The sequence below is a fragment of the Schistocerca gregaria genome, chromosome 3, assembly GCF_023897955.1.
Source record: "Schistocerca gregaria isolate iqSchGreg1 chromosome 3, iqSchGreg1.2, whole genome shotgun sequence".
Taxonomy (NCBI): Eukaryota; Metazoa; Arthropoda; class Insecta; order Orthoptera; family Acrididae; genus Schistocerca; species Schistocerca gregaria.
The window spans coordinates 299706570-299731913 of NC_064922.1; the positions used below are offsets into that span (position 1 = coordinate 299706570).

A 25344-nucleotide genomic window follows, 5' to 3' on the forward strand; every position below is an offset into this window, starting at 1 on the left:
CTGTTCCATAGCACGTTAATTTTTGCGTGAGGGTATCCTGCCTCGCGCAGTGAAAAACCTTGGCCAAGTCTACAATACTCCCAAAGGCAAATGATTCATCAACTGTCAATGCAGATAACGGCAGTTCAGTTGACAGTTCTATATGAAAACCAAACTGTTTGTTACTAAATATGTTTTACTCTACTAACCGTTTATAACAGTTGTGATTCAAAATCTTCCAAAAATATTTTAAAATAAAAATAATAATAAGAGATGGTGGCAATAGTTTAATAATGTTGTACAGCTTTTACAGTGATGTCACTTGACAACAACATGTATAAATCTGCAAGGGAAAGCCATATGAAAAGATTCACTACAAGTGTAAATAAATTTATTACTAAGTTCAGCTGAAGACATTTGATTCTACCATCGGTTTCATTGTAGCAACATGAACACTTAGTCGCTAGAGAGAGGATGCCATTGAAAAATTTTTTTAGAGTTACAGGATGTAGATGAAATTTTATTAAACTTTCTTTTGATTGTTTTTCCTAGAAATTGAAGACCATCTACTAAGGATGTGTACTGACCTAGATTGTGTGCTACAGGCAGAAAATAAGTAAGTAAAAAGTCCGTAAATTTGAGGTTTCCTTTTATTTATCTGTTTTCTGTTTTTAGGTATTGTCTTCATTTCTTATTCGTTTTTCACGTCGCATTGCTTACTTTGTTTCAAAAAGTTCTTTCTTGGTTTCAGAAGGAGCATTTTCTTGACAAAAATGTATTTTGATGCTCTTATTATTCCACAATGCTCTGTTTATCCCCCGTTAATGTGATTCAATGCTTTCATCATGTGTATTGCTATGAGTTCGACGTACTAGTCGGGGGCCACTCGAAAGGAACTCTTCTGAAATGTATAAGTTAACCACACTTGTGTTTTCGAAAACTGGAGGTAAATGTCCACGATGCAGGAACTGTTTTGGACCACGTGAGATCCTTCGAGCTGATATCATGAAAGAATTTTTATTTTACTTATCAGACCCTTAAACCTGATAGCTCCCGAGAAATCAGGTAAATAGTGGTTTCGCTCTGTTCCAGATAAATACTGGGTAGCAGCTGCTAACAGGGGTGGCGACGAAAACGTTTAATTCCTGAGGTTAGATCACATTCACCTTGCCTGAGTGTAAGTTCGGATCGTGCTTATTGCAATATCTTTTTACAGAAAGGACTCAAGTGTTGCACGTAGTCGTTTGTCAAACCAAATGTGTCATCGTAATCATGGTTCACGTCGAAATCATTCGCTACGAGTCAAACATAAACAAAGTGTGACGTCCATCGCATAATGGGTGGCAAACGTTAGCGTGCAGGAAAATTGCTTGGTGCAGATAATTTGTCTGCTTTTACTACTTCTATTACAAATACTATCCGACACAGTCTGAAAGCACCACGACGGGAAGGAAAGTGAATCTTCTAGAAACATAAACAGTGATATTAATCCAGCAACAAACAACTGGCGCTTTTTCACACGGACAACTTTTTTTTTTTTAAAAAAAATGCTCTCTGTAATCTTAAAGCATGTATTGCACCTTTTCTCGTTTTAATGGCCCTCCACACTATGCCTACAGACTTCTCTCGCCAAAAGCAGCTTCGGTACCCCACGCACCATTACTGGAAATCTGTACGTCAGTCTGTTAATTCGACATGTTGTGCAGTAATTCATGAGCAGCATTCCAGGGGTATTTTCCAACCGTATAACACTGTCCACATACCACCGTTGTAATTCAACATACTCTACACAGAGTCGACATGTTGTCTGATCAATCAGATGACCTGTCTCCAATCGAGCACATATTTGACATCATTGGACAACAACTCCACTGTCTTCCACAACCAGCGTTAATCTGTACCCCGGATATAAATACATCAGCATTTCACATTTTAAATGGCGTATCTCGCACTCACATTAACCTGTTATCTTGCAATGTTAATCACTTACATATTTTACCTAGACAGATGTATTCCCAAAATTAAATTAAACTACATTGATTATTTTTTGGTGTTGTGATTTTTTCCATCAGTTAATTTCTGCAGTGACATTATAGTGTAACTATTTCCTTTGTAATCACTCTACAACTCTTCATTATTTGTAACTTCTGTGTTTGTGTGTTGTATTTGTGTGAGTGATATTCGTATAAATAAGATGTCATTTCACCTATGTTTGTGACATTCATGACCAAATGAACTGTATTTAGTAGAACATCAGGAAGTGATTGCTATTTGACTGTGGTGTAATGTTGTGTCAAGCACCGACAAAAAATCCTGGTGAAGATATGATAGAATGGTACTCACCACAGGATACAAAGCAGAGCATACCAAAGTGTCCTCTTGAAACACTCGTCGAGAAAAAAAGGGCTTAATGATAAGCTGATGAAGTGAGAAGAGTGAATAAGAAACAGTAAGAGACAATTACCGATACAGTTCCATCGAGCTTTAAATACTATGTCGTAGAAAAAGAGAAACTATACATTGGATACAAGTCGAGTTCTTTATTACACATTCACTCAAATTGCAGCAAATAAAGACCACGAATAACAAACTTCTGCGAAATTCTATGCTTCTAGCAAACGTCTGCAGCAATTGCGCAAACATGACAAAAAGGTATTAACACTTGCTCATGTACCGACAAACATTTTGCAGCTGAAACACTAGCTTCACTCATAATATACACGTTAATAGTCTTTCGGATGCGTAGCAACTTAAATAATAAGTGTATGTAGTGTACGGGATGTTCATTACTCGTTATTCACTCTCTTATCGAGCAGATAGGCGTCTCCGGTAAAACACAAGTTGTTTATTTAGGCTTCCCGTCAGTTCTCCGTAACTCCACGCGATCTACTTTGGAGAATTATCCTGAAATACGAGTCGTAGAATGTTACATGTTCCAAATATACTCCTCAGTATTTGTCTCATTATCACTTCTTTCTAAGGACAGCCTCGAACAAGATTAGGTGTGGTGATGTATTTACATCATGTGTGAAGTAGCTCAAAACTCCTTCCTTCACATTTAAACACTGTTGCCACAGTAATCTATTGTAAACTAAAATTAATTCTGGAAGACCTTCTGCAAAACACGAACTATTTTTCTTTTCAAAGGGAGCAGTGTACGTTCCAGAACACGTCCGTTTCTTCCATTTAATAAGCCCTCTTGAACGTGTGTCTATTTTCGTTACTGTTTCCCTGAGAAGCAGATCCTTGGGGTGACTAAACGTAATCATCTAAAGCTCGTGGTAATGAAACACATCAAAGTTTTCTTGCAATTTTCGATACTTCCGTACTGATGTCTTTATGCCCAAAGTTGTTTGATACATGCTAAATATTCTGCACAAAGAAAATGTAATGAAAATTTATTAACCTATATACAAAAAATAAATAAAGAAAAATAAAAAGAAATATTCTGATGAATAGTAAACGTGCAAAGGTATTACACACATAGTAAAAGTATAAATCAGCTCTACATGGCACACATGAGCTGAAATAACGCGGGGTGAGCATCGTGACAAAATATTTTGTGTTTCACACAAGGTTTGTATCCGAAATAAGAGTTAATATGATAGCACTGTTCTTTCATTTTGGTTTCTGGAAACTAGTAGCGCCATGCCCCTTTCCCCCGTGTCTCCCTTCCCTCCTCCTCTCTCCTCTCTCTCGCGAGATCTCTCTCTCCCTCTGTCTCTGTCTGTCTGTCTCTCTCTCTCTCTCTGAACTTGTATGGGCTTCCTACGACTCATCTGCAGTGGTTTAATGATAAACGTCATTTCCGCTACACCAAAATTAAGCGCATTTATTTAGGCCAAGTTGCTGCATGTCATAGTGGTGTAGCCTCACATTAGAGCAGTCTTCAATGATCAGCGAGTGTCCAGCAGACTATACCTATTTCCTTATGCCGACGTTCCGTAGCTGAAGAACGTTGTCCGTGTTGGGCTAGGTGAGACGTTACACGTGTATCAGCATACGCTTCGATACCACACCACATAGGTAGCCCAGCACGATTTTCCTCTGAGTGTCGTATTTATTGTAGCATAGTAAGGCCCGGCCTTCACCAGGCTCTCAGCTGGTGGGCGTCTACAACCGCACAGTAGGGGGCAGCGTCCTGGCGGGTGAAGACGTCCAGACCTGGGGGCGACGGCGGCGGCGGCTGGTCGAACTGCAGAGCGCCGGGGGTGGAGGCCGTGGGGTAGCCGTGGCACAGGAATGACTCCTCCTCGGCTTTGACGGCGGCGGTGGCGGCCAGAGGCAGGTGGTAGGCTGGCGGGGGCGGTTGCGGGGGCGGCGGGCTGGCGCACGGCTTGCCGTCGCGCACCAACACCGGAACCGCGATGCGCCGCGGCTGCTGCTGCTGCTGCTGATGTTGCTGCTGCTGCTGCTGATGTTGTTGCTGTTGGCACGGTGGTGGGTGTTGCCGCGAGGACGGCGTCAGGTTCTATCAACAGGTAACGTGTACAGCTCAGACAAAGATCTGGGTAACAATTCGCTGTTTCGATCACAGTTAACTACTTATGGATCAAGGAAGCACAAGATAGAAAAAATGGGTTTAACGTCGCATAGATCTCGAGGTAATTAAAACTTATCAATGTTTGGCGCAATGCGCAACTTTGTCTTTTTACCTTCGCTAACGAAAAAATATCCTAACCCGAAAAGGAGTTGTGCAGGATAGGCAAAAGTGGATAGGCATGTATCTAGATTTGAAAGGCGATGTGTGTTCAATGTTCGCGCCAGTCGCATAAGAGTTAGGTGGCGCAGTGGTTAGCACAATGGACTTACATTCGGGGCGACGACAGTTCAGATTCACGTCCGGCCATCCAGATTTAGGTTTTCTGTGAATTCTCTAAATCGCTTCAGGCCGTGCCCTTTCAAAGGGAACGACCGATTTCCTTTCCCATCTTTGTCACTCTGTGCGTTGTCTCTAATGACCCCTATGTCTTCGGGACGTTAAACCCAGTCTTTCTTCCTTCCAAGATCGGCGCTAGTAGCAACACTATGAGGACGGTAATTAAGTTTTCCTTAAATACCCACTGTTACGGCAGTGAGTGTTAATTACCTTTGAGACTGGACGTGCTGAGTTTATGTTAGGCAAGAATGCCTTTAAGGTGACAAACACGCCATTATCGACACTGCACTGAGTTCGGACAAGGCCATGTAATAAGGTTACAAGAAGTTAGATGTTTCTGCTGCGATACATTATTGTAAGAAGACTTGGCTAGAATTCGGCGACTGTACATAATTCCTGGTAGCCGTGGTCGAGAGAACATAGGGTCACAAAAAGTCTGGACTTGAGACGGCATCGTGGCAGTACCGAGAGGGAAGATCATCGTGTTCGGCCTATGGCTCTGGCGCATCGTACTGCACCTGCAGTAGCAGTCTGAGCAGCCGTTGCCACGATGGTGGGACAACGAACTATTAAAAATCGGTTACTTCAAGGACAGCTCCGAGGCAACTATCTCGTAGCAAGCATTCCATTGTGGTATCAAGCGAGAGCTCATTGAAGGACCGTGTCGAGGTCCTTTGTGTTTTCTGATGAAAGTAGGCACTGCCTCCGTGCCAGTGATGAGCGTCTGTCGGTTAGGGTGCCAGATGTGGCGCAGCAACCTACATGTCTGTTGTTACACACACGGCAGCTACATCTGGATTCATGATCTGTGATGCGACTTCACGTGACCATATGCGCACAATCGTGGTTATCCCACCCACCCTGAGTGTAAGTTTGTACGTCAGTTTGGCGAGTCGACCTGTTGTGCTGCCATTCATAAACAGCATTCCAGGATTCCAGGGATGTTTTCCAACAGCACAACGTTCGCCCACATACTGCTGTTGTAACCCAACATGCTCAACAGAGTGTCGACGTGTTGCCAAAGACTGCTCGATCACCATACCTGTCTGCACTCTAGAGCACATGAGACACATGAACAACTCCAGCGCCATCCACAGACAGCATTAACCGTCCCTGTATTGACCGATCCACGTGCAACAAGCATAGAACTCTATCGCACAAACTAATATTCGGCACCTCTAAAAGAGAATGCAAGCATATTTGCATGCTTGCATTTAACATTGTGGTGGTTACACCCGTTATTGATGTACCAACATCTCACAATTGCAACCTCGCGCTTACATTAACTTGCAATGCTAGTCTCTTGAATGTGTTACCCAGCAAATGTGTTCCAGAAATTTCATTACCTACATTAATTATTTATTATGTTGCGATTTTTTTCCGTCAGTGTGCATCTGCAACGCTTGGTGCACTGTCCAAACTTCTCTTTTTACGCATTTGCCACTGTGCTGCCTTCACTATTTCATCTCTAAAACTATGCATTCCTCTTCTAGTGTATTCTTTTCGCCTGTTTCAGTCAGTTGTTGTCTAGTCTCTCTCTGAAAAGATCTGGTTCATTCGACGTATCTATGTTGGTTAGTTTGTTCTTTAAAGGGTCTCAACTACTGTCATCAGTCCCCAACTTACCTAGGTTCCATCTCTTTAATTTTCTGTATTTTAACAAATTATTCAGTTTTAATCCACAATTGATCACCGGTAAATTATGCTCAGATTCCAATAATAAAGTAGAGACGCAGTGAATCACATAATGTAAGTAGCAGCGACAGCTGCAGAGAATGAGAATGAAGTATAAGAATAATTTTCATTACATTTGATGTGTTTCTTACAATTGTTACAATTACCAGGTCTAATAGTACGTGACATTAGATAGAACGCCAAGACAATTGAAACTGAAGTGCAATCAGACTCACCTTACAGTCAGAAATTTACGTGAATGGAACATCTCTACTACTTTCGGTACGTGGTATGTTTTCCAGTCTGATGTATCACACATTGAGTGAAGTTGCAGGATGCAGAAATCATGTAAAAGTACCAGATCTGGAGTGCTGAGACGTGATATGTCTCAAGTTCGTAATATAAATATTGAAAAGTCTCGTCAACAAGTGTCCAGAACAAAGTGCCTTCGAAATTCCGTAACAGAAGTTTCGCACGCTCTTTTTTCCCTTTACCAGAAGTATTTTTCCCCATTTCCGTTCATGTCCAAAAAACCTCCTTGGACTGCCTGAATCTGGATGCCCAGCTGGTGCACTTTTTTTCACCATACCAAATTACGTTTGGGAGAAACGCTGAGAACAAACGTGTTGACCAACAAGCGAGCAAATGTAAATGTCGTGTGACTCGAGCTCCCCGTCAGGTAGACCGATCGCCGGGTGCAAGTCTTTCGACTTGACGCCACTTCGGCGACTTGCGCGTCGATGAGGATGACATGATGATGATTAGAACGACACAACACCCAATCACTGAGTGGAGAAAATCAGCGACTCAGCTGGGAATTGACATTCTGTCGCGGTGACCTCTCAGTTACCGGGGGGCGGACAACAAGTGAGTAAGAAACAGAAGTTACGTTTTACCGGCCTTTTCAATAATTACACAGACTTCATTTTATGAGATCGATAAAATTATAAGACAAGACCTCTCTTATTATATCACGTCTGTACACACTATGAGTAGTTTTATTGTCCCTTCTCGTTTACTTCTCAAGTAAAACATAAGGAGTATCCATTACGAAACTTTCCTTCGAGAAAACTAAAGCAATGTCTTTTGTCCCCACGACCCACTTTAGTTAGCAGTTTCATATATCTGGAAGGCAAAATAACGTTCCTATTAAAGTAACAAAGTCGAACAAAAATTACTAAATTCAGTTTCTGGTGTGAAATAATTATTACAAAGTGGTAAGAGAGCAGGCATTGAAGCGGTTGTTATAGAAACTGTAGATGACGTCACCTGCTCCCACTCTCACATTTTGATGCGTGATGCCGGCCGATGTGGCCGAGAGGTTCTAGGCGCTTCAGTCTGGAACAGCGTGACCGCTACGGTCGCAGGTTCGAATCCTGCCTCGGGCATGGATGTGTGTGATGTCCTTAGGTTAGTTAGTTTAAGTAGTTCTAAGTTCTGGAGGACTGATTACCTCAAATGTTAAGTCCCATAGTGCTCAGAGCCATTTGAACCATTTTTGATGCGTGACTAACAAGGTACGAGCTGTGATTGTTTTTGTTGTTGTTGTCACATTGTTGATGTACCAGTCCACGATATTGTGTGTGGTGTCACTCTGTTCACCTCTACATAACTACTGCAACCTACATCCACTTGAACCTATCTCCAATAGTCCACCTTCGGTTTCTCTCTACAATGTTTACTCTGTCCACTTCCCCCACAAACAAATTATCTACACCTTGAGCCCACAGTATGTATATCCTTAACTTGTACATCTTTGAGTGGCGTACTCTAATCTACTTTGTGGCCAGTCATAATCCATACTGCTTTGTTAGTTACTCGATTTACCATTCTCCCGATCAAAATTCTTCAGCAGAAGAAACAAGAAAGCTCAATACAAGAGGAAAAAACTCCGGAGGTTTCTTATAAGAGAGAAATGTTTTAAGAAACCAGATACGATTAAAACTTAAACAATCCGAGAATAACTACAAACATATGGCCTCGAAGAAAGGTATATAAATAAAAATGTAAATGTTCATTTGTTCAGATTCTAGAAATTTTGACACTATGTTGAATTCTGATATGGGGGTGGTTTTAGGTACCTAATTCTTTAATACATGATGTATAATGTATGTATACAAGTATGTAACATATTGCGATTTTTTACAGCAATGTTTCCCCATTATTGAATTTACATAAATTTATGAGCTGCATATATTTACCAATGGAAAGTAGCGGCAAAATTTCAAAACAGACGATGAAAAACTTTTGGAGATTTGCGATTAGGAACATCTAAAATTTTTATCTAAGTTCAAACAAGATGTTCGTTTCTTCAAAATCTTAAATCTCCTGAAGTTCTTAGTGGATTGCTTTGAAACTTAGACACAAAGTGCTTTCGAATACCCAAGCGTTTTTATATTCCTACTGGAACTGCATCTGGTATATATGTAATACACATCTGTAACAAAAGAAGAAACGTTATCAAAATGTAAATGCTGGTTTGTTCAAAATCGTTGATCTCCTAAGACTCTTGAGCGATTTCTTAGAAATGTTGACGCAACTTTCAATCCCAATATGGGTGTATTCTTAGTACGTAATTCTTTAATATATATATATTTTTAATACATAAAACACATATATCAGATATGAAGGAAAACATTGTTACTTCAAACTTTTCCACGTTCCTGTAATAAACATTTAGACGCATACAGACTAAATACTTTTTAGTATATAAAACACATATAAAATATGCAATAGTGGACGTTGTTAGGAGACAGAAGAGTTGTATTTATGACTTATGATTAGGACAATAGTACAGAATGTGAATTCCTTATAACACTAAATAACGCTCAAGGCCACAGTGAGAGCGGAAGAGGAGATGAACAGAGGGGTGGAAGAAAAATTAACATAGAAAACCAGGAGGAGGAGGTGGACAAACAGAGGGGGAGAAGCTGGTGGACAGATGGAGGGGGAAGAAGGAGAAGACGGGCAAAGAAAGAGGAGGGGAGATAGAAAAGAAAGGTGATAAAAGGAGATTAGGACGTATATCTAATTTCCACACATATTAGATACCTCTGTATTCCCTTTTTTCCCTTTTCTGTTTAAGCAGACGGAGCCCCTGAAAAGCGTGGTTGGATACAGCTAGTGATACGCAAAAATTCTTTGCTATCGAATGAGCATCTTGAAAGAACGGATACCTAATAACAAAATTCAGGATGACTGATGTAGAAGAAGGGTGCACGGATAACAAAACAGATGGGAACTGTAACAACGTATATGGCCTAAAACGTGAAGAAGATCGAAACTTTGTTGTACGTTAGGTGCAAGGACATTTTGTTTGGTGTTACGGAGATTTTTCATGGTGGAATACATAACCTTCCAAAGAAGAGACTATAGAAAATTTTCTCTGAGAGGCAGTTATGAATTAATTAAGCCACGTAATGTGAATTTTTCCTTCACGGCACCTGGTAGTCTAGAACCGCACTTAAGGTACGTACAACAGTCTACGTTCCCATCTATTCACATAATCCGGGAAAACGGGTAGACGAGCTGCCTGAAACTTTGACAAGGAAAAAAAAATGCCATTTCCAGGCGACTGGTACAAGAAGCGACAGTAAGTGATTCCTTTCACAGTAAATTGCTATCTCTTTTTTTGTAACGCTAGTAAGATGATACAATACTGTACGTACTTCAATAAAATTTTGTTCTCGTTTATTCTGCTTCTGTCGGCGTGTAAGCGATTTCTGATCTGTAAATAGAAAGTTTCTCTTTCACCTCGTATTCTGAGCTTTGTGTCTTCTGAGATTATTTTCGTTTCCATTGTATTACGCAGACTTATTTAACTACTGTGATGTTAATACCAGGGTTGCCCGAAAGTAATGCACTGCATTTTTTTCTTCAACAATTCTTTATTGAACATAATAAGGCTTTCACACATCCTATTTTTCCACGTAATCTCCACCCAGTTCTATCGACTTCCTCCAGCGCGAAACAAAATCGTGTATGTCTTGTCGGTACCAATCCTTGTTCAGGTGTCGGAGCCGGTACTTAACTGTGTGAAACACCTCCTCATAGTCTCCCACGAATGGCATCCTTCAATGGTCGAAGCAAATGTAAATCCGAGGGGCTAGGTCAGGGCTGTAGGGTGTATGGGGTAACACTGTCCAACCCTGTTTTACGATGTGTACCGCGGTACTCGGACTTGTATGGGGACGAGAGTTATCGTGTTGCAGCAAAATATCTCCTGGTTTGTTGTGGCGCTGAAGTCGCTTGAAGCGCGTCTTCGGGTTTGTTAATGTGTTGACAGTTGCTTCTGAATTAATGATACCGCCTCTTCTCATCACATCAATGGGAATCACACTTTCACAGTCCCTGAACACGGTGATCATGACCTTACCGGCGGAAGCAGTTGATTTGAACTTTTGCTGCTGTGGGGAGTGGAAATGGCGTATAGCAATCTATAAAAAGGGTAGAAAATTGGATGCACATAGTTACAGGCCAATTTCACTGACATCGATTTGTTGTAGAATCCTGGAACATATTTTGTGTTCAGACGTAATGACCTTTCTAGACTCTGAGAAGGTCATCTGCCGAAACCAGCACGGTTTTAGGAAACAGCGGTCATGCGAGACACAGATGGCCCTCTTTGTGCATGATATACAACAGGCTCTAGATACCGGCTCCCAGGTTGATGCCATATTTCTCGACTTTCAAAAGGTGTTCGACTCGGTTCCGCACTGTCACTTGCTACAAAAAATGTGCGCTTACGGTCTATCCAATGACATATGCGGTTGGATAGAAAGTTTTGTAACAGACAGGGAGCAGTATGTCGTCCTGAACGGGATAACTTCAGGAGAAAGAAGAGTAACTTCAGGAGTGCCCCAGGGCAGCATAATAGGTGCTGTGCTTTTACGAATTACATGAACGATCTGGTTGATAGTATTGACAGCAGCCTTAGACTGTTTGCCGATGTTGCGGTAGTCTACAGGAAAGTAGTTTCACACGAAAGTTGCGAACAAATCAATGAGGATTTGCAGAAAATAAATGCGTGGTGTAATGACTGTCAGTTATCTCTCAATATTAGTAAGTACAATCTACTGCGTATAACAAGGCGAAAATCCCCATTAATGTATGAGTACAAAATAAATGATCAGTCTTTGGAAGCGGTAACATCAGTGAAGTATCTGGTGTGACTATTCGAAATGATCTCAAAAGGAATGATCAGATTTCACAAGTAACGGGTAAGGCGACCTCTAGATTGCGGTTTGTTGGTATAATCCTGAAGCGATGCAGTCCATCAGCAAAGGAAATAGCTTATAATACGTTAGTTCGTCCAGTCTTAGAGTACTGTTCGTCTGTATGGGACCCTTACCAATTGGGTCTGATTCAAGAGATTGAGAACGTCAAAAGAAGAGCGGCAAGATTTGTGACTGGTACATTTAGCCATCGCGAGAGTGTTACAAATATCATAGAAAGTTTGAAGTGGGACACACTTGCAGATAGACGATGGGCTAAACAGAAGGAGCTTCTCACAAAATTCCGAAATCCAATCTTTGCCGAGGATGTAGAGCATATATTATTACCATCAACTTCCAAATCGCGTAATGATCATCATTCAAAGACAAGGGAGATAAGAGCTCGTACTGTCGTTCAGATAGTCGTTTTCCCCTCGTGCGATCCGCGAGTGGAAGACGGGGGGGGATATAACTTTGGAGCGAACTGTGCCCTCCGCCACACACCGCTTGGTGGCTAGCGGAGTATGTATGTAGATGTAGATGTAGATGTAGATTCCATCAACTGTCATTTTGTTTCGGACTCAAAAAGGTGAAATCAGGTTTCATCACCTGTGACAATCGGAGACAAGAAAACCTCCTCCTAAGCTCAAAACGTTACAACAAATCAAGACAAATGTTTTTCTGTGCGATTTGTGACCGACCGTTAGACACCGCAGGACTCATCTTGCACAAACTTTTCAATATCCAAGAGCGCAGATAATTGCATTCACACTTCGTTTGCTGATTGAAAGACTCAGCGCCAACTGCCGAGTCTTAGTCCGTCTGTCCTCGCGAATGACAACTTCAGCTCGCTGCAACATGTCAGGTAAGACAGCCGTGGATGGTCTCCCCGACCGCTGTAAAACGCGGAGCTCCGCCGAAGCGCCTTGTCATGACCTCTCCCTCCGTGCCCTACAACTAACTGTACTTTAGTCGACAGCAGATGCTCCATACACTTTTCACAAGCGTTTGTGAATATTCCTCACAATTTCTGTTTCTGCAATTATAAATTCAATGGCAGCACATTGCTTGTAACGTCCTTCACCTACAGGCGCCATTTTGAAACTGTCCTGCAGCTATCTGTCGGAAGTGACAGAAACTTGGCGCTCTCACTCAGGAGACTTGAGATGATACATACGTAACGTTTCGCATTCGTAGCATTGTTTTCGGGTGAGAAAAAAATTGCGGTGCGTTACCTTCTGGGCAATCCTGGTAGTGCTCAAGTACGATGTTTTGGAATGACATTGAAAAATTGTCATATTTCTGCAGAATGAATGGGAACAAGTATTCAAATATGGACAACGTTACATAAATATTTTTGTATTAATGGAAATATTTTGTACAGTTGCGACTGTTTGTTATTCATTAGTGTTTGTTGTTTGATACTGTCGTCCTGCAGAGGTAGTTGATGTTTCGTTGTTGCATGTTCTACACTTCTTAATAATATTGTGTTGACTGTCATTTTAGTTTGTGCTATTTTCACATGTGTTACACAAATATCTTACACATAAACTAACCGCTTTTTTAAAAAGATTCTTACTTTATATATGTGAAATACTATTGTGCGTATGTTTTACATCAATTGCTTTATCTTGTATGTTATTTTATAATGCGTGTTCCTTGGACTTACAGGAAGAAATTGACTGCTGTTATTTTTGTTTGTAGTTTTTTGCTTCAATCTGGTTTGGACATTAATTCGTGACTTCTTTTATTAGACCTTCTTCTCTATATTAGAAAAAAATATTCTCTAACTATATTCTGTATATTATTCAGTTCCTTCTATTTTAAGGTAAGCTAAGTTAATGTCTGTTTGAACAATGACAGATCGTGGACGAAACGTACATTGCTATCTGATGACGTATAATTGCGCACTTCTTAAAAAAAAAAGGAAAGAAAAAGCTAATACAGTGCAGTTTTCCATCACTGTCATTCGCTTCTCTTGCACTCTGTTGCGTTTATTAGCAACAATTTCAAGTTCCAGATACTGACACAGGTGGTCCTTAAGTACAAAAAACAACTATCATGATGCACTAACAATCTTTCAACAAGCCTTTTGATATACGTGTAATGCGGCGAAACGTGTAATACAGTCCTGGAAATTGAAATAAGAACACCGTGAATTCATTGTCCCAGGAAGGGGAAACTTGATTGACACATTCCTGGGGTCAGATACATCACATGATCACACTGGCAGAACCACAGGCACATAGACACAGGCAACAGAGCATGCACAATGTCGGCACTAGTACAGTGTATATCCACCTTTCGGAGCAATGCAGGCTGCTATTCTCCCATGGAGACGATCGTAGAGATGCTGGATGTAGTCCTGTGGAACGGCTTGCCATGCCATTTCCACCTGGCGCCTCAGTTGGACCAGCGTTCGTGCTGGACGTGCAGACCGCGTGAGACGACGCTTCATGCAGTCCCAAACATGCTCAATGGGGGACAGATCCGGAGATCTTGCTGGCCACGGTAGTTGACTTACACCTTCTAGAGCACGTTGGGTGGCACGGGATACATGCGGACGTGCATTGTCCTGTTGGCACAGCAAGTTCCCTAGCCGGTCAAGGAATGGAAGAACGATGGGTTCGATGACGGTTTGGATGTACCGTGCACTATTCAGTGTCCCCTCGACGATCACCAGAGGTGTACGGCCAGTGTAGGAGATCGCTCCCCACACCATGATGCCGGCTGTTGGCCATGTGTGCCTCGGTCGTATGCAGTCCTGATTGTGGCTCTCACCTGCACGGCGCCAAACACGCATACGACCATCATTGGCACCAAGGCAGAAGCAACTCTCATCGTTGAAGACGACACGTCTCCATTCGTCCCTCCATTCACGCCTGTCGCGACACCACTGGAGGCGGGCTGCACGATGTTGGGGCGTGAGCGGAAGACGGCCTAACGGTGTGCGGGACCGTAGCCCAGCTTCATGGAGACGGTTGCGAATGGTCCTCGCCGATACCCCAGGAGCAACAGTGTCCCTAATTTGCTGGGAAGTCGCTGTGCGGTCCCCTACGGCACTGCGTAGGATCCTACGGTCTTGGCGTGCATCCGTGCGTCGCTGCGGTCCGGTCCCAGGTCGACGGACACGTGCACCTTCCGCCGACCACTGGCGACAACATCGATGTACTGTGGAGACCTCACGCCCCACGTGTTGAGCTATTAGGCGGTACGTCCACCCGCCTCCCGCATGCCCACTATACGCCCTCGCTCAAAGTCCGTCAACTGCACATACGGTTCACGTCCACGCTGTCGCGGCATGCTACCAGTGTTAAAGACTGCGATGGAGCTCCGTATGCCACGGCAAACTGGCTGACGGCGGTGCACAAATGCTGCGCAGCTAGCGCCATTCGACGGCCAACACCGCGGTTCCTGGTGTGTCCGCTGTGCCGTGCGTGTGATCATTGCTTGTACAGCCCTCTCGCAGTGTCAGGAGCAAGTATGGTGGGTCTGACACACCGGTGTCAATGTGTTCTTTTTTCCATTTCCAGGAGTGTAGAATTGTAAACTAGGCATGACTGCTATGGGCAGTTTTCTGTGATTTTCAGAGGATTTATCGAACTGGTTAACACTGTATTCCATTTTGCTGAGTTCTGTGTCGTTATTTGGAATTACTGTCGTGCGGGGTAGCCGCGCGGTCTCGGCGCCTTGTCACGGTTAGCGCGGCTTCCCCCCCCTCCCCCCCCTCTCCGTCGGAGGTTCGAGACGTCGCGGGCTTGGGTGTGTGTGTTGTCCTTAGCGTAAGTTATTTTGAGTAAGATTAAGTAGCGTGTAAGCCTAGGGACCGATGACCTCAGCAGTTTGGTCCCATAGGAACTTACCGCACATTGAATTACTGTCAACTAAGGAAGAAATTACAGCTCCTGATTTACGATTTTAAGCTAATTCAACTGTTCCAGTGAGTTAAAAAAAATTCCCTGTGAGGTGCCGGATAACCGTTCCAGTCGAAATTAAGTCCTGAGAAGGTGGTTGCACGTTATGAGAAGGTTCATAGAAACGTTTCTAACACCAGCTAGCTAGGTGCACTTTATTTCTTTAGTAATATAATTCTTGAAAACATTGATTAAGATTTGCCAGGCAATTTCAGCCCGAGATTTGGATTGGGATTTTCGTGGACGGAAGCGCAGCGTTAATGCACTTTTGGGACATCTGACACTCCAACCCCTCTACTAGAAGCCCAATAATGACAGGAGCCAGCTTTTCACTACATATGCTGGAGCGCTCTGCGCAATTACACCAGACAGGCGGTATACCTTCACTGTGACGGCAGCGGCGGCGGCGGCAGCAGCTGCAGCTGCGGCGGCGGCTGCGGTGGCGCCCTCCAGGAGCCGCTGCCTCTTGTTCTTGTAGCGGCGGTTCTGGAACCAGATCTTCACCTGCGTCGACGTCAGCTTGAGGTGCGACGCCAGGTGCTCGCGCTCCTGGGCCGACAGGTAACGCTGCTGCTTGAAGCGTCGCTCCAGCTCGTGCACCTGCGCCTGTAACGCAGAACACACACAGTCACGTACTTTCCTTCTGCGATAACTCCGAAACTATGACAGGATTCTCCTACTAAGTTATTAAAGTTAACGCATTGCTGCCCAGTCCGCGTCGCTCCACAGTAAAGTTCACGCTAACGAAGCAGAACACCATTGCCATATCGCAACCACGGGAATGATTTTTAAAGAAATTAAGAAAAAAGGCCCTCGAATAAATTATCCGAATGGCACGGAAATCGGTGTGTGTGACGTACAAGTACGGACAAACAAATAATTACGATTGCAGAAAAATTGGATGATTTGTTCAAGAAAAACGGCTTCACAGAACTGAGCTAGTCAATATGCGTCGGTCCACCTCTGGCCATTTTTCGGCCTGGCAGAGTTGTTAGATGTCCTCCTGCGGGATATCGTGCCAGATTCTTTCCAACTGGTGCGTTAGATCGTCAGATTCCCGAGATGGTAGGTGGGCCGTGACCACGATGCTCCAAGCCTTCTCATTTGTGGAGAAATCTGGCGACTTTGCTCGCCAAGATAAGGTTTCGCAAGGACGAAGGCAAGCAGTAGAAACTGTTGCCATTTGCGGATTGGCATTTTCTTGCTGAAATGTAAACCTGGATGGCTTGCCGTGAAGGTGAACCTTACGGAGCGTAGAACATCGTCAACTTATCAAAGCGCTGCAAGGTTGCCACGTATAAAGGCATGGCTGACCTGGTAGAAGTACTTGTCAAAATCCAAAAATGCCTAATCACTAGGAACAGAATTAACAGCTGCCACTGATTTGACATCACGACATTCAGCTACCGGGGTCAGAATAGTATGACCAGGAATACAATTTTGATGGACAGCAACAATTTTCCCCAGCTGGCTATTCACAGTCTTAAAAATAAAATTCAATAAGGTAATCGGTCGAAAGTTATCAGGCGCTACCTGACCAGAACTTTTATGAATGAACACAGTTTTGGTACCTTTAAACGAGTCGCGCACAAGACCTGCTCTTTACACTTCGTTTAAAAGAAATGCAATGTTAGTACTCAACAAACGACAAAAACGCACATGAAACCCCTTAGGCAGGCTAACCAATCCCGGCGACTTGCTAGAAGGCGATCTGACAGTAGGATCATAGACATCGACACATTGGAAAGCGTCTACACTGAAGAGAGAAAGAAACTGCTACACCTGCCTAATATCGTGTAGGGCCCTGCGAGCAGGCAGAAGTGCCGCAACATGACGTGGCATGGACTCGAATAATGTCTGGAGTAGTGCTGGAGGGAACTGACATCATGAATCCTAAGAGTACGAGGTGGTGAAGATCTCTTCTGAAAAGCACGTTGCAAGGCATCCATACATGCTCGATAATTTTCATATCTGGGAAGTTTGGTGGACAGCGCAAGTGTATAAACTCAAAGGAGTGTTCCTGGAGCCGCTCTGTAGCAATTTTGGACATGTGTGGTATCGCATTGTCCTGCTCGAATTGCCGGCGTCAGTCGGAATGCGCAATGGACGCGAATGAATGTAGGTGATTAGACAGGATGCTTATGCACGTGTTTCCTGTAAGAGTCGTATCTAGCCTCGAATTGCACACGCCCCACGCCATTACAGAGCCTCCGGGACCTTAAACAGTCCCCTGCTCACATGCAGGGTCCATGGATTCATGACGTTGTCTCCACAACCGTACACGTCCATCCGCTCGATGCAATTTGAAACGAAACTCGTGCGACCAGGCAACATGTTTCCAGTTATCAACAGTCCAATGTCAGTGTTGACGAAAAGCTTTGTATCGCGCAGTCATCAAGGGTACACGAGTGGGCCTTCGGCTCCCAAACCCATATCGATGATGCTTCTTTGAACGGTTCGCTCGCTGACACTTGTTGGTAGCCCATGATTGAAATCTTCAGCAATTTTCGGAAGGATTGCATTTTTGTTACGCTGTACGATTCTCTTCAGTAGTCGTTCGTCCCGTTCCTACAGGATCTTATTCCAGTCGCAGCGATGTCGGAGAATTGACGTTTTATCCGATTCCTGATATTCACCGTACTCTCGTGAAATGATCGTACGGGAAAATTCCACATGAAGTTCAAACTCACTTAAATGTTGATAACCTACCATTCTAGCAGCAGTAACCGATCTAACAACTGCGCCAGACACTTGTCGTCTTATATAGGCGTTGCTGCCCGAAGCGCCGTATTCAGCCTGTTTATATATCTCTGTACTTGAATACGCATTCCTGTACCAGTTTTTTGGCGCTTCAGTGTTGATAAACAGATGCAGCAAAGCGAGCCACTGATTCGGTTCTACCCTCTTAACATTCAAAGGAAGAAACGCATAAGCCAGCAAATCTTAAGAATAAGAAACGAAATTCCGTATTCCAACCAACTGAATTAGGTTATCAGTCTGTATCAAGACTCATCGCTGAGTCTAATGAGGTTGGGGGCTTGCACTCCCGCCTCTGGAAACTTTGTGTTTCTTCTCTTTAAGAGCCCCCGTGCGCTCATGTTTGACGTGTTGTTTACGACTTGGAAGGAATACGGCATCGGCAGTCGGTGACGTAGGCGATACTTGAACATTAACCAAAGTAGGTTACAAGAGAACTGTCAGGATCATAACTTTTGTGTCAACAGATAGGATTTCCCTACCACCAATCCCTCCCACTGGATCAACAACAGTTTTTGGTTCCGATGTTACCTGGATTGGTAACATCAAGGAAACAGGTAATTTTAGGGGCGCCTCAGTTTGCTGCAGTTGAATCATTGGAACACCAGAAGGCTCAACGACTTCTCCACCCTAGGATGGTTCCGGAGGAGTTACCTCGACCGCGGGACGAATATTAGGGCAGACGCTAGAGACCACACCATCTGCTTTCGCACCATGGGCCCCATCAGGAATGCAGGACTCGGTACTGCAAGATACAAATGGTTCAAATGGCTCTGAGCGCTATGGGACTCAACATCTGTGGTCATAAGTCCCCTAGAACTTAGAACTACGTAAACCTAACTAACCTAAGGACATCACATACACCCATGCCCGAGGCAGGATTCGAACCTGCGACCGCAGCAGTCGCGCGGTTCCTGACTGAGCGCCTAGAACCGCGAGAACACCGCGGCCGGCCTTCAAGATACATCTGCCAACAAAGTAACACCAGCGAGTGTTGGGCGAGGAGCACACGTATCCGCTTCCTCACAATCCTACGTACGACGTCTATGTTGCACTGCGGACACTGAGGGACTGGGAACAATTATTTCAGGACCATGCTGCGAGGATAAAGGCAGAAAGTCGGGAACAGTAAGCTGAGCAACCCTCTGTTGTTCCATATCACCCAGGAAAGGAGGAGCACCAACATTGTGAGCAGCAGAGTCGGTATCAGCTAACGTCAGTTTCCGACGCTGTGCAAATGAGGAGTTCAATACAAATACATGCCTCATGGATTTAGATCTGAGGTTGCCACTTTCATTGGAAAGAAAGCAAGTCTCACTTGCCCACTACACGTTATCTGAACGCTATGATCACAGATCCGTGGAAGGGAAGGAATGTTAACATTTGAATACCCTCTCTACTGGACGGATTCCGCTATAATATTGCAACCGGTTTTGAGTGGACCACAGTTCGCTTCCTATATCCTTGACATCAACGTAAGGAAGCAAAATCTCCTTAAATGGACACTCGTCAACTTCCGGTGGGAGAATGAACCCTCGGACGTTGAAGCAATCTAGTTCCACGTTATCAAGAGGCACCATACTTACAGAACCTGCACGATCCTCAGAGGGAACTCGTGAACCATGAAGCACAAGCAACCTATCTGCTTGCAATGGACGCAAAAACTTAACGATAAACACATTGTTATCAGAGTCGAAATAGGCAGTATGAACCTCATCGGATGTTACATGAACGGTGTGATGAGCCGTTCATGAATCTCGAAGGATCCAAACTGCAGGGGAAGCGTGCATTTCCCAAATGTGGTTGTACCTTTCCTTGGAACACACTTGGAACCTGTGCCGGACATTATGAGCCGATATGCCGCTACCGACGGACACACACAACAACTATCGTTACAGACCAAACGACGTCGTAACACGCACGAAGACACAAACATGGCTGAGAAAAAGCTGTTCAAGCGAGCGACGCTGCTAGACCGCCACACCAGATAACGAGTTAGATCCCACTTGCTGAGTTCTTGAGGCACTTCTGCTCTTTCGAGTTATGGCGGCTGTTCACTAGTTGGCAATGGAATGATCTTCACAATTTATCTTTAATTCGTCATAACTTAGACAATTTGTACGAAAGACGTACAGGACGACAATTTCTAAGCTACATGGAAAAAAACCTAAATTAGTTACAATCTGTGGTGTACACACACTTTATTCAACATGTAAACTTCACTACAGGTATTGGGATTTAGGTTACGGCATGTTCGACAAGCCCGCCATCATTCGAGATCATGTGGCGCAGACGAATAGCGAAATTCTGCATGACCCACTGAAGTGTCGGAACATACATTCTGACGATGACCTCCTGAATGGCTCTTTTCAGCTCAGCAATGGTTTTTTGGTTATTGCTATACACCTAGTCTTTAATACAGCCAGACAAAAAGGAGTCGTGCGTGTTCAGATTCGGAGAAAATGAGGGTCAATCGAGGCCCATGCTAGTGCCGTCTGTGTACCCCAGAGCTACAGTAGAATGCGGTCCCCAAAGTGCTCCTCCAGGACATCAGACACTCTCCTGCTTCGATGGGGTCGAGTTCCGTCTTGCATGAACCAAATCTTGTCGAAATCAGTATCACTTTGGATAATGAGGATGAAATCACCGCCCGAAACGTTCCTGTAACATTCGGTAGGCACCATACCATCAAGGAATGTAGCACCGGATATTCCGCGTCTGGTCACTGCACACTACACACACGTTGAGGATGAAGAGCCTTCTCGATCGTGAAATGCCTATTCTCAGTTTCCCACTTACGCCTGTTTTGCTTACTGACGAACCCATCCAGATGGCAACAACAAGGTGTGTGGCCACGCGCATACTAACTCCCCTCATACCCCAAAGCCAAGCGTGCAGTTTGAACGACGTATCTCAGACTGTTCAGAAGCTATGACGATTTAATTTCATATAGTTTAACAATTGTCACCCTGTATTAATTACATACAAAGCATCCGGGTGCATCAGTGTAGCTATTACTTAAAATCGGTTTACAATCCTCACAGCAACGCCTCAGATTATCTTGCAAACCAGAGCCTCCAGTTTATATGTGGAGAGATTAGACAAGTGTGGGTGTGGCACTGGCAATTATGAACAGTACGGGCACAATGGCAGCCAAGCATTACGCTATACAGTTTATTTAAGAATCTAAAGTCCAAAGACAAGGATCAAGACTTGGTTCATTGAAAGACTGTCAAACCTTATACGTGACGATAATATAATGTCGTTTCATATATATGGCGTAGGGAGGAAAGTACGAGTAGAGAACAACGCTCATCAGTTTTCGCAGGACAACGCTAATTTTCGGATAGTTCAAGTGAATCCAGTTTAACACCACCATCGCTGTCTGTCAACATGTCAACATAGAATGCTACAAACGAATAATAAGAATATCAATAAGTGGTATGATAACTGTGTTTTCCTCTGTGTTTGACTGACAGCATGTCACGCGTTTCTATCACACTTGGCGATTACAGTTTGATCAGAATACATCGAAGATAGTCGCTTTCTTCTGGCGTTCCGAGCAGCCTCGACAGCAGCCAGATTGTATGTTTTATTTTTAAACGATTTCTGCGCCCTGTAAGCCCTGTGAAGCACATTTACTCTTCTACCCCAGTGCCTTATTCCGTGAAAAGTGTATCTCCTCGGTACATCCCGGCTCTGAAGATTGAGATGACTGAAGATATCTTAATAGACCTTATCACAACAGATGAAACCAACGACGGGCTCGTCGAACTAAAGTATCCAGTAGACTAGGATATAATAATATGTAATGTAAGGATCGCCTAGAGTAAGTTGGCAGTACTCAGTAACTCGTTTAGGCTATCTTATTATTATACATTATTACACGAACATTTAAAAGGTTGTTTGGGTCCATTTTCCAATACGTGGACCTTAAAAATAACCAAGTTGTCGCCACGTACTGCCTGGTACTAAGTCAACGCAGAGAGGGAGGGGGGCTGTGTAACCATGATTCTGTCTAAGTATGAATGACTGATAACAGTAAACTCGTTTAAATGAAGATATTCGCGACGAAGCGTCATTCGCCAATAGCGGTAACGTAAACCGGCGTAATATGCACTATTGGGCAACGGAAAATCCACCGTGGCTGCGAAAAGTGGAGCATCAGCGACCTTGGCTCCTTAATTTATGGTACGATGTAATGGGAGGATGGGAGGAAGAATAATTGGCCCCCATTTTATCGATGGCAGTCTAAATGGTGCAATGTATGCTGATTTCCTGCGTAATGTTCTACCGATCTTACTACAAGATGTTTCACTGCATGACAGAATGGCGAAGTACTTCAAACGAGATGGACGTCCGGCACATAGTTCGCGTGCGGTTGGAGCGGTATTGAATAGCATATTTCATGACAGGTGGATTGGTCGTCGAAGCACCATACCGCGGCCCACACGAACACCGGATCTGACGTCCCCGGATTTCTTTCTGAGGAGAAAGTTGAAGGATATTTGCTATCGTGATCCACCGACAACGCCTGACAACATGAGTCAGCGCATTGTGAATGCATGTGCGCACATTACGGAAGGCGAAATACTCTCTGCTGAGAGGAATGTCGTTACACGTATTGTCAAATGGATTGAGGTCGACGGACATCATTTTGAGCATTCATTGCATTAATGTGGTATTTACAGGTAATCACGCTGTAAGAGTATGCGTTCTCAGACATGATAAGTTCACAAAGGTACATGTATCACACTGGAACAACCGAAAGAAAATGTTCAAACGTACCTACGTTCTGTATTTTAATTTAAAACACCTCCCTGTTACCAACTGTTCGTCTAAAATTGTGAGCCATATATTAGTGACTAGTACAGCGCCATCTATCAAAAAGCGAAAAAGATGGTCCAACTAAAACATTCGTATTTCTTTACGTACTACACGAATATTTAATAAAAAATGGGGGTTCCTATTTAAATAAACGCAGTTGATATCCATTTGATTTATGGACGCGCCATCTAGCGGGCCAACCATAGCGCCATCTGGTCTCCCTATTCAAGCTAGACAAGTTTCGTTCTTTTTAGTTTTTTCGTTTGACGCTTGTTTCGTGAGATATTCGGCCCGGTCACGAGCAATGGACCACCCTCTGGGATACAAATCGGGGCTTTCTGCTCTCTTGGCAGATGAACTAACAACTACGACACCCTGACACATGGAGGATCACGCTTGAAACGTTCTACGATAGTCCGTGCAGTTGTTAAAGGCCATTGTGCCATTGTGGGTAGTACAACTAGCTAGTGAATAGAAGAAGACCCGTGTTGGAATCCCACCTTCTAACAAATTTTCATTCTTTGCTTCAGTAAAATTGTTGTTTCACTTGCTATCCACGGTAAAACCTAACCAAAACATTCGCGCTATAAGCTGGAAGATCTTACTAATAAGGAGAGAGATTTCACTGTAAGCGAAGCTAGTAGTCATCTCGTCCGTCAGAGTCGATAAATAACGAGGAAATCTGCTTTACGCTGAACATCAGTGCGAGTTCTGAGATTAAACGAACACCAATCGTCATAGCAGTCACCAGTATCAGAAACCGGCTATAAACAGAGGTTTGACATCAATACAGTTCGCTTATAAACCAGAGAGTTAGCACAAATAAAATCACCATTTGGAGCAGTGTGCAAAATGAAATCATTAATCTTTTTCAGCCTACCAGAGTCAGAGTTTCGAATTTATATGTCAGTCAGAAGACGCTCCCGGCAGAGTATTGTGCATCATCGGCTACTGTCAATTGCTGTCTTAATGTTGGATTGTATCGAATTCTTTAGAGTAATAAAAGAACGTCTGAGCTATCTGTTGCTTGCAATTAGAAAAATTGTGTTATAGCGGGAAGTACGTACTGAAATTTAATAATATCAAACTTCTTTATCATAGATTTAATTTATAAAACCATATCTTTACAGAGAGTGATAAATGTGTATTTGTGCTGGATGTTGTTGTTGTGCATGAATTTAAATGTAATTAGAAGAACATGATGCCAGAACCAAGTTAGATGTAGGTGGTAGCTGATTTTACTTTTTCACTATATTTCTTTTTAGCCGTCAAAATGACATGATTATGAGGGTCATCAATCCGAACAGTTTATTTCACATTTATGCGCGGCTGGTTAATGTCTGCCAGTCTATAGAGGAGAGTCTAATAGCACAATTAGACCAAGTGAACAGTAATAAATATATTAATCGACCTCTCGTTTATGGGCGCTGGGTTATGCAAGAAAGCAGCAGCAACAGACAGAACTTAAAAATCGAAATTCATGAGGCATAACAATTATTCGTACAACAATTTTTGCAAAACCTCGTTTTTTTCATGTCCTATTCATGGTCGTTTCATATAAAGAGTAAGTCAAAAGTAAAGGTACATCCTTTGAGGTTTTATAGCATTAGTGATACTGCACAAAAACCGTCATATGAACATATGCCCTGTTCGTAACAGTTTCAGAGGGATCTAATGAAAACAGGGAGGGGGGGGGAGGGGGAGAGGGGAAGGGAGGGGGGAGCAAACCAAATACAGGTGATAATGAATGTAACATAGCGATCTAATAATTATGTATATTTCTTCAAAAAACAAAAAAATATATTCAAAAGTGCTACCATCCACTGTAATGCATTTTGCAGCTCTTGTAGACAGTTGCTGCGTTGCTGATCTGAGCTCATTTTTACCCTCCTTTATTTGCTCACACATACACTATGTGATCAAAAGTATTCGGACACCCTGAAAACATACGTTTCTCACATTATGTGCATTGTGCTGTCACCTACTGCCAGGTACTCCATATCAGCGACCTCAGTAGTCATTAGACATCGTGAGAGAGCAGAATGGGGTGCTCCGCAGAACTCACGGACTTCGAACGCGGTCAGGTGATTGGATGTCACTT

The 25344-nt window shown here is 43.4% G+C and overlaps 1 protein-coding gene across 1 annotated transcript in view; it reads right to left on the reverse strand.

The window, feature by feature from the left end:
* Window positions 1-2504: 2504 nt before the first annotated feature.
* The window catches only part of LOC126354684 (muscle-specific homeobox protein tinman-like), a 104611-nt gene continuing 81771 nt past the window's right edge, over window positions 2505-25344 (reverse strand). The window contains exons 3-4 of the mRNA XM_050004487.1: window positions 16041-16265; window positions 2505-4450 (exon numbers count right to left, since the gene is read on the reverse strand). Coding sequence (XP_049860444.1) covers window positions 4067-4450; window positions 16041-16265 — 609 coding nt within the window. The 3' untranslated portion in view covers window positions 2505-4066. The remainder of the gene's footprint in view (window positions 4451-16040; window positions 16266-25344) is intronic.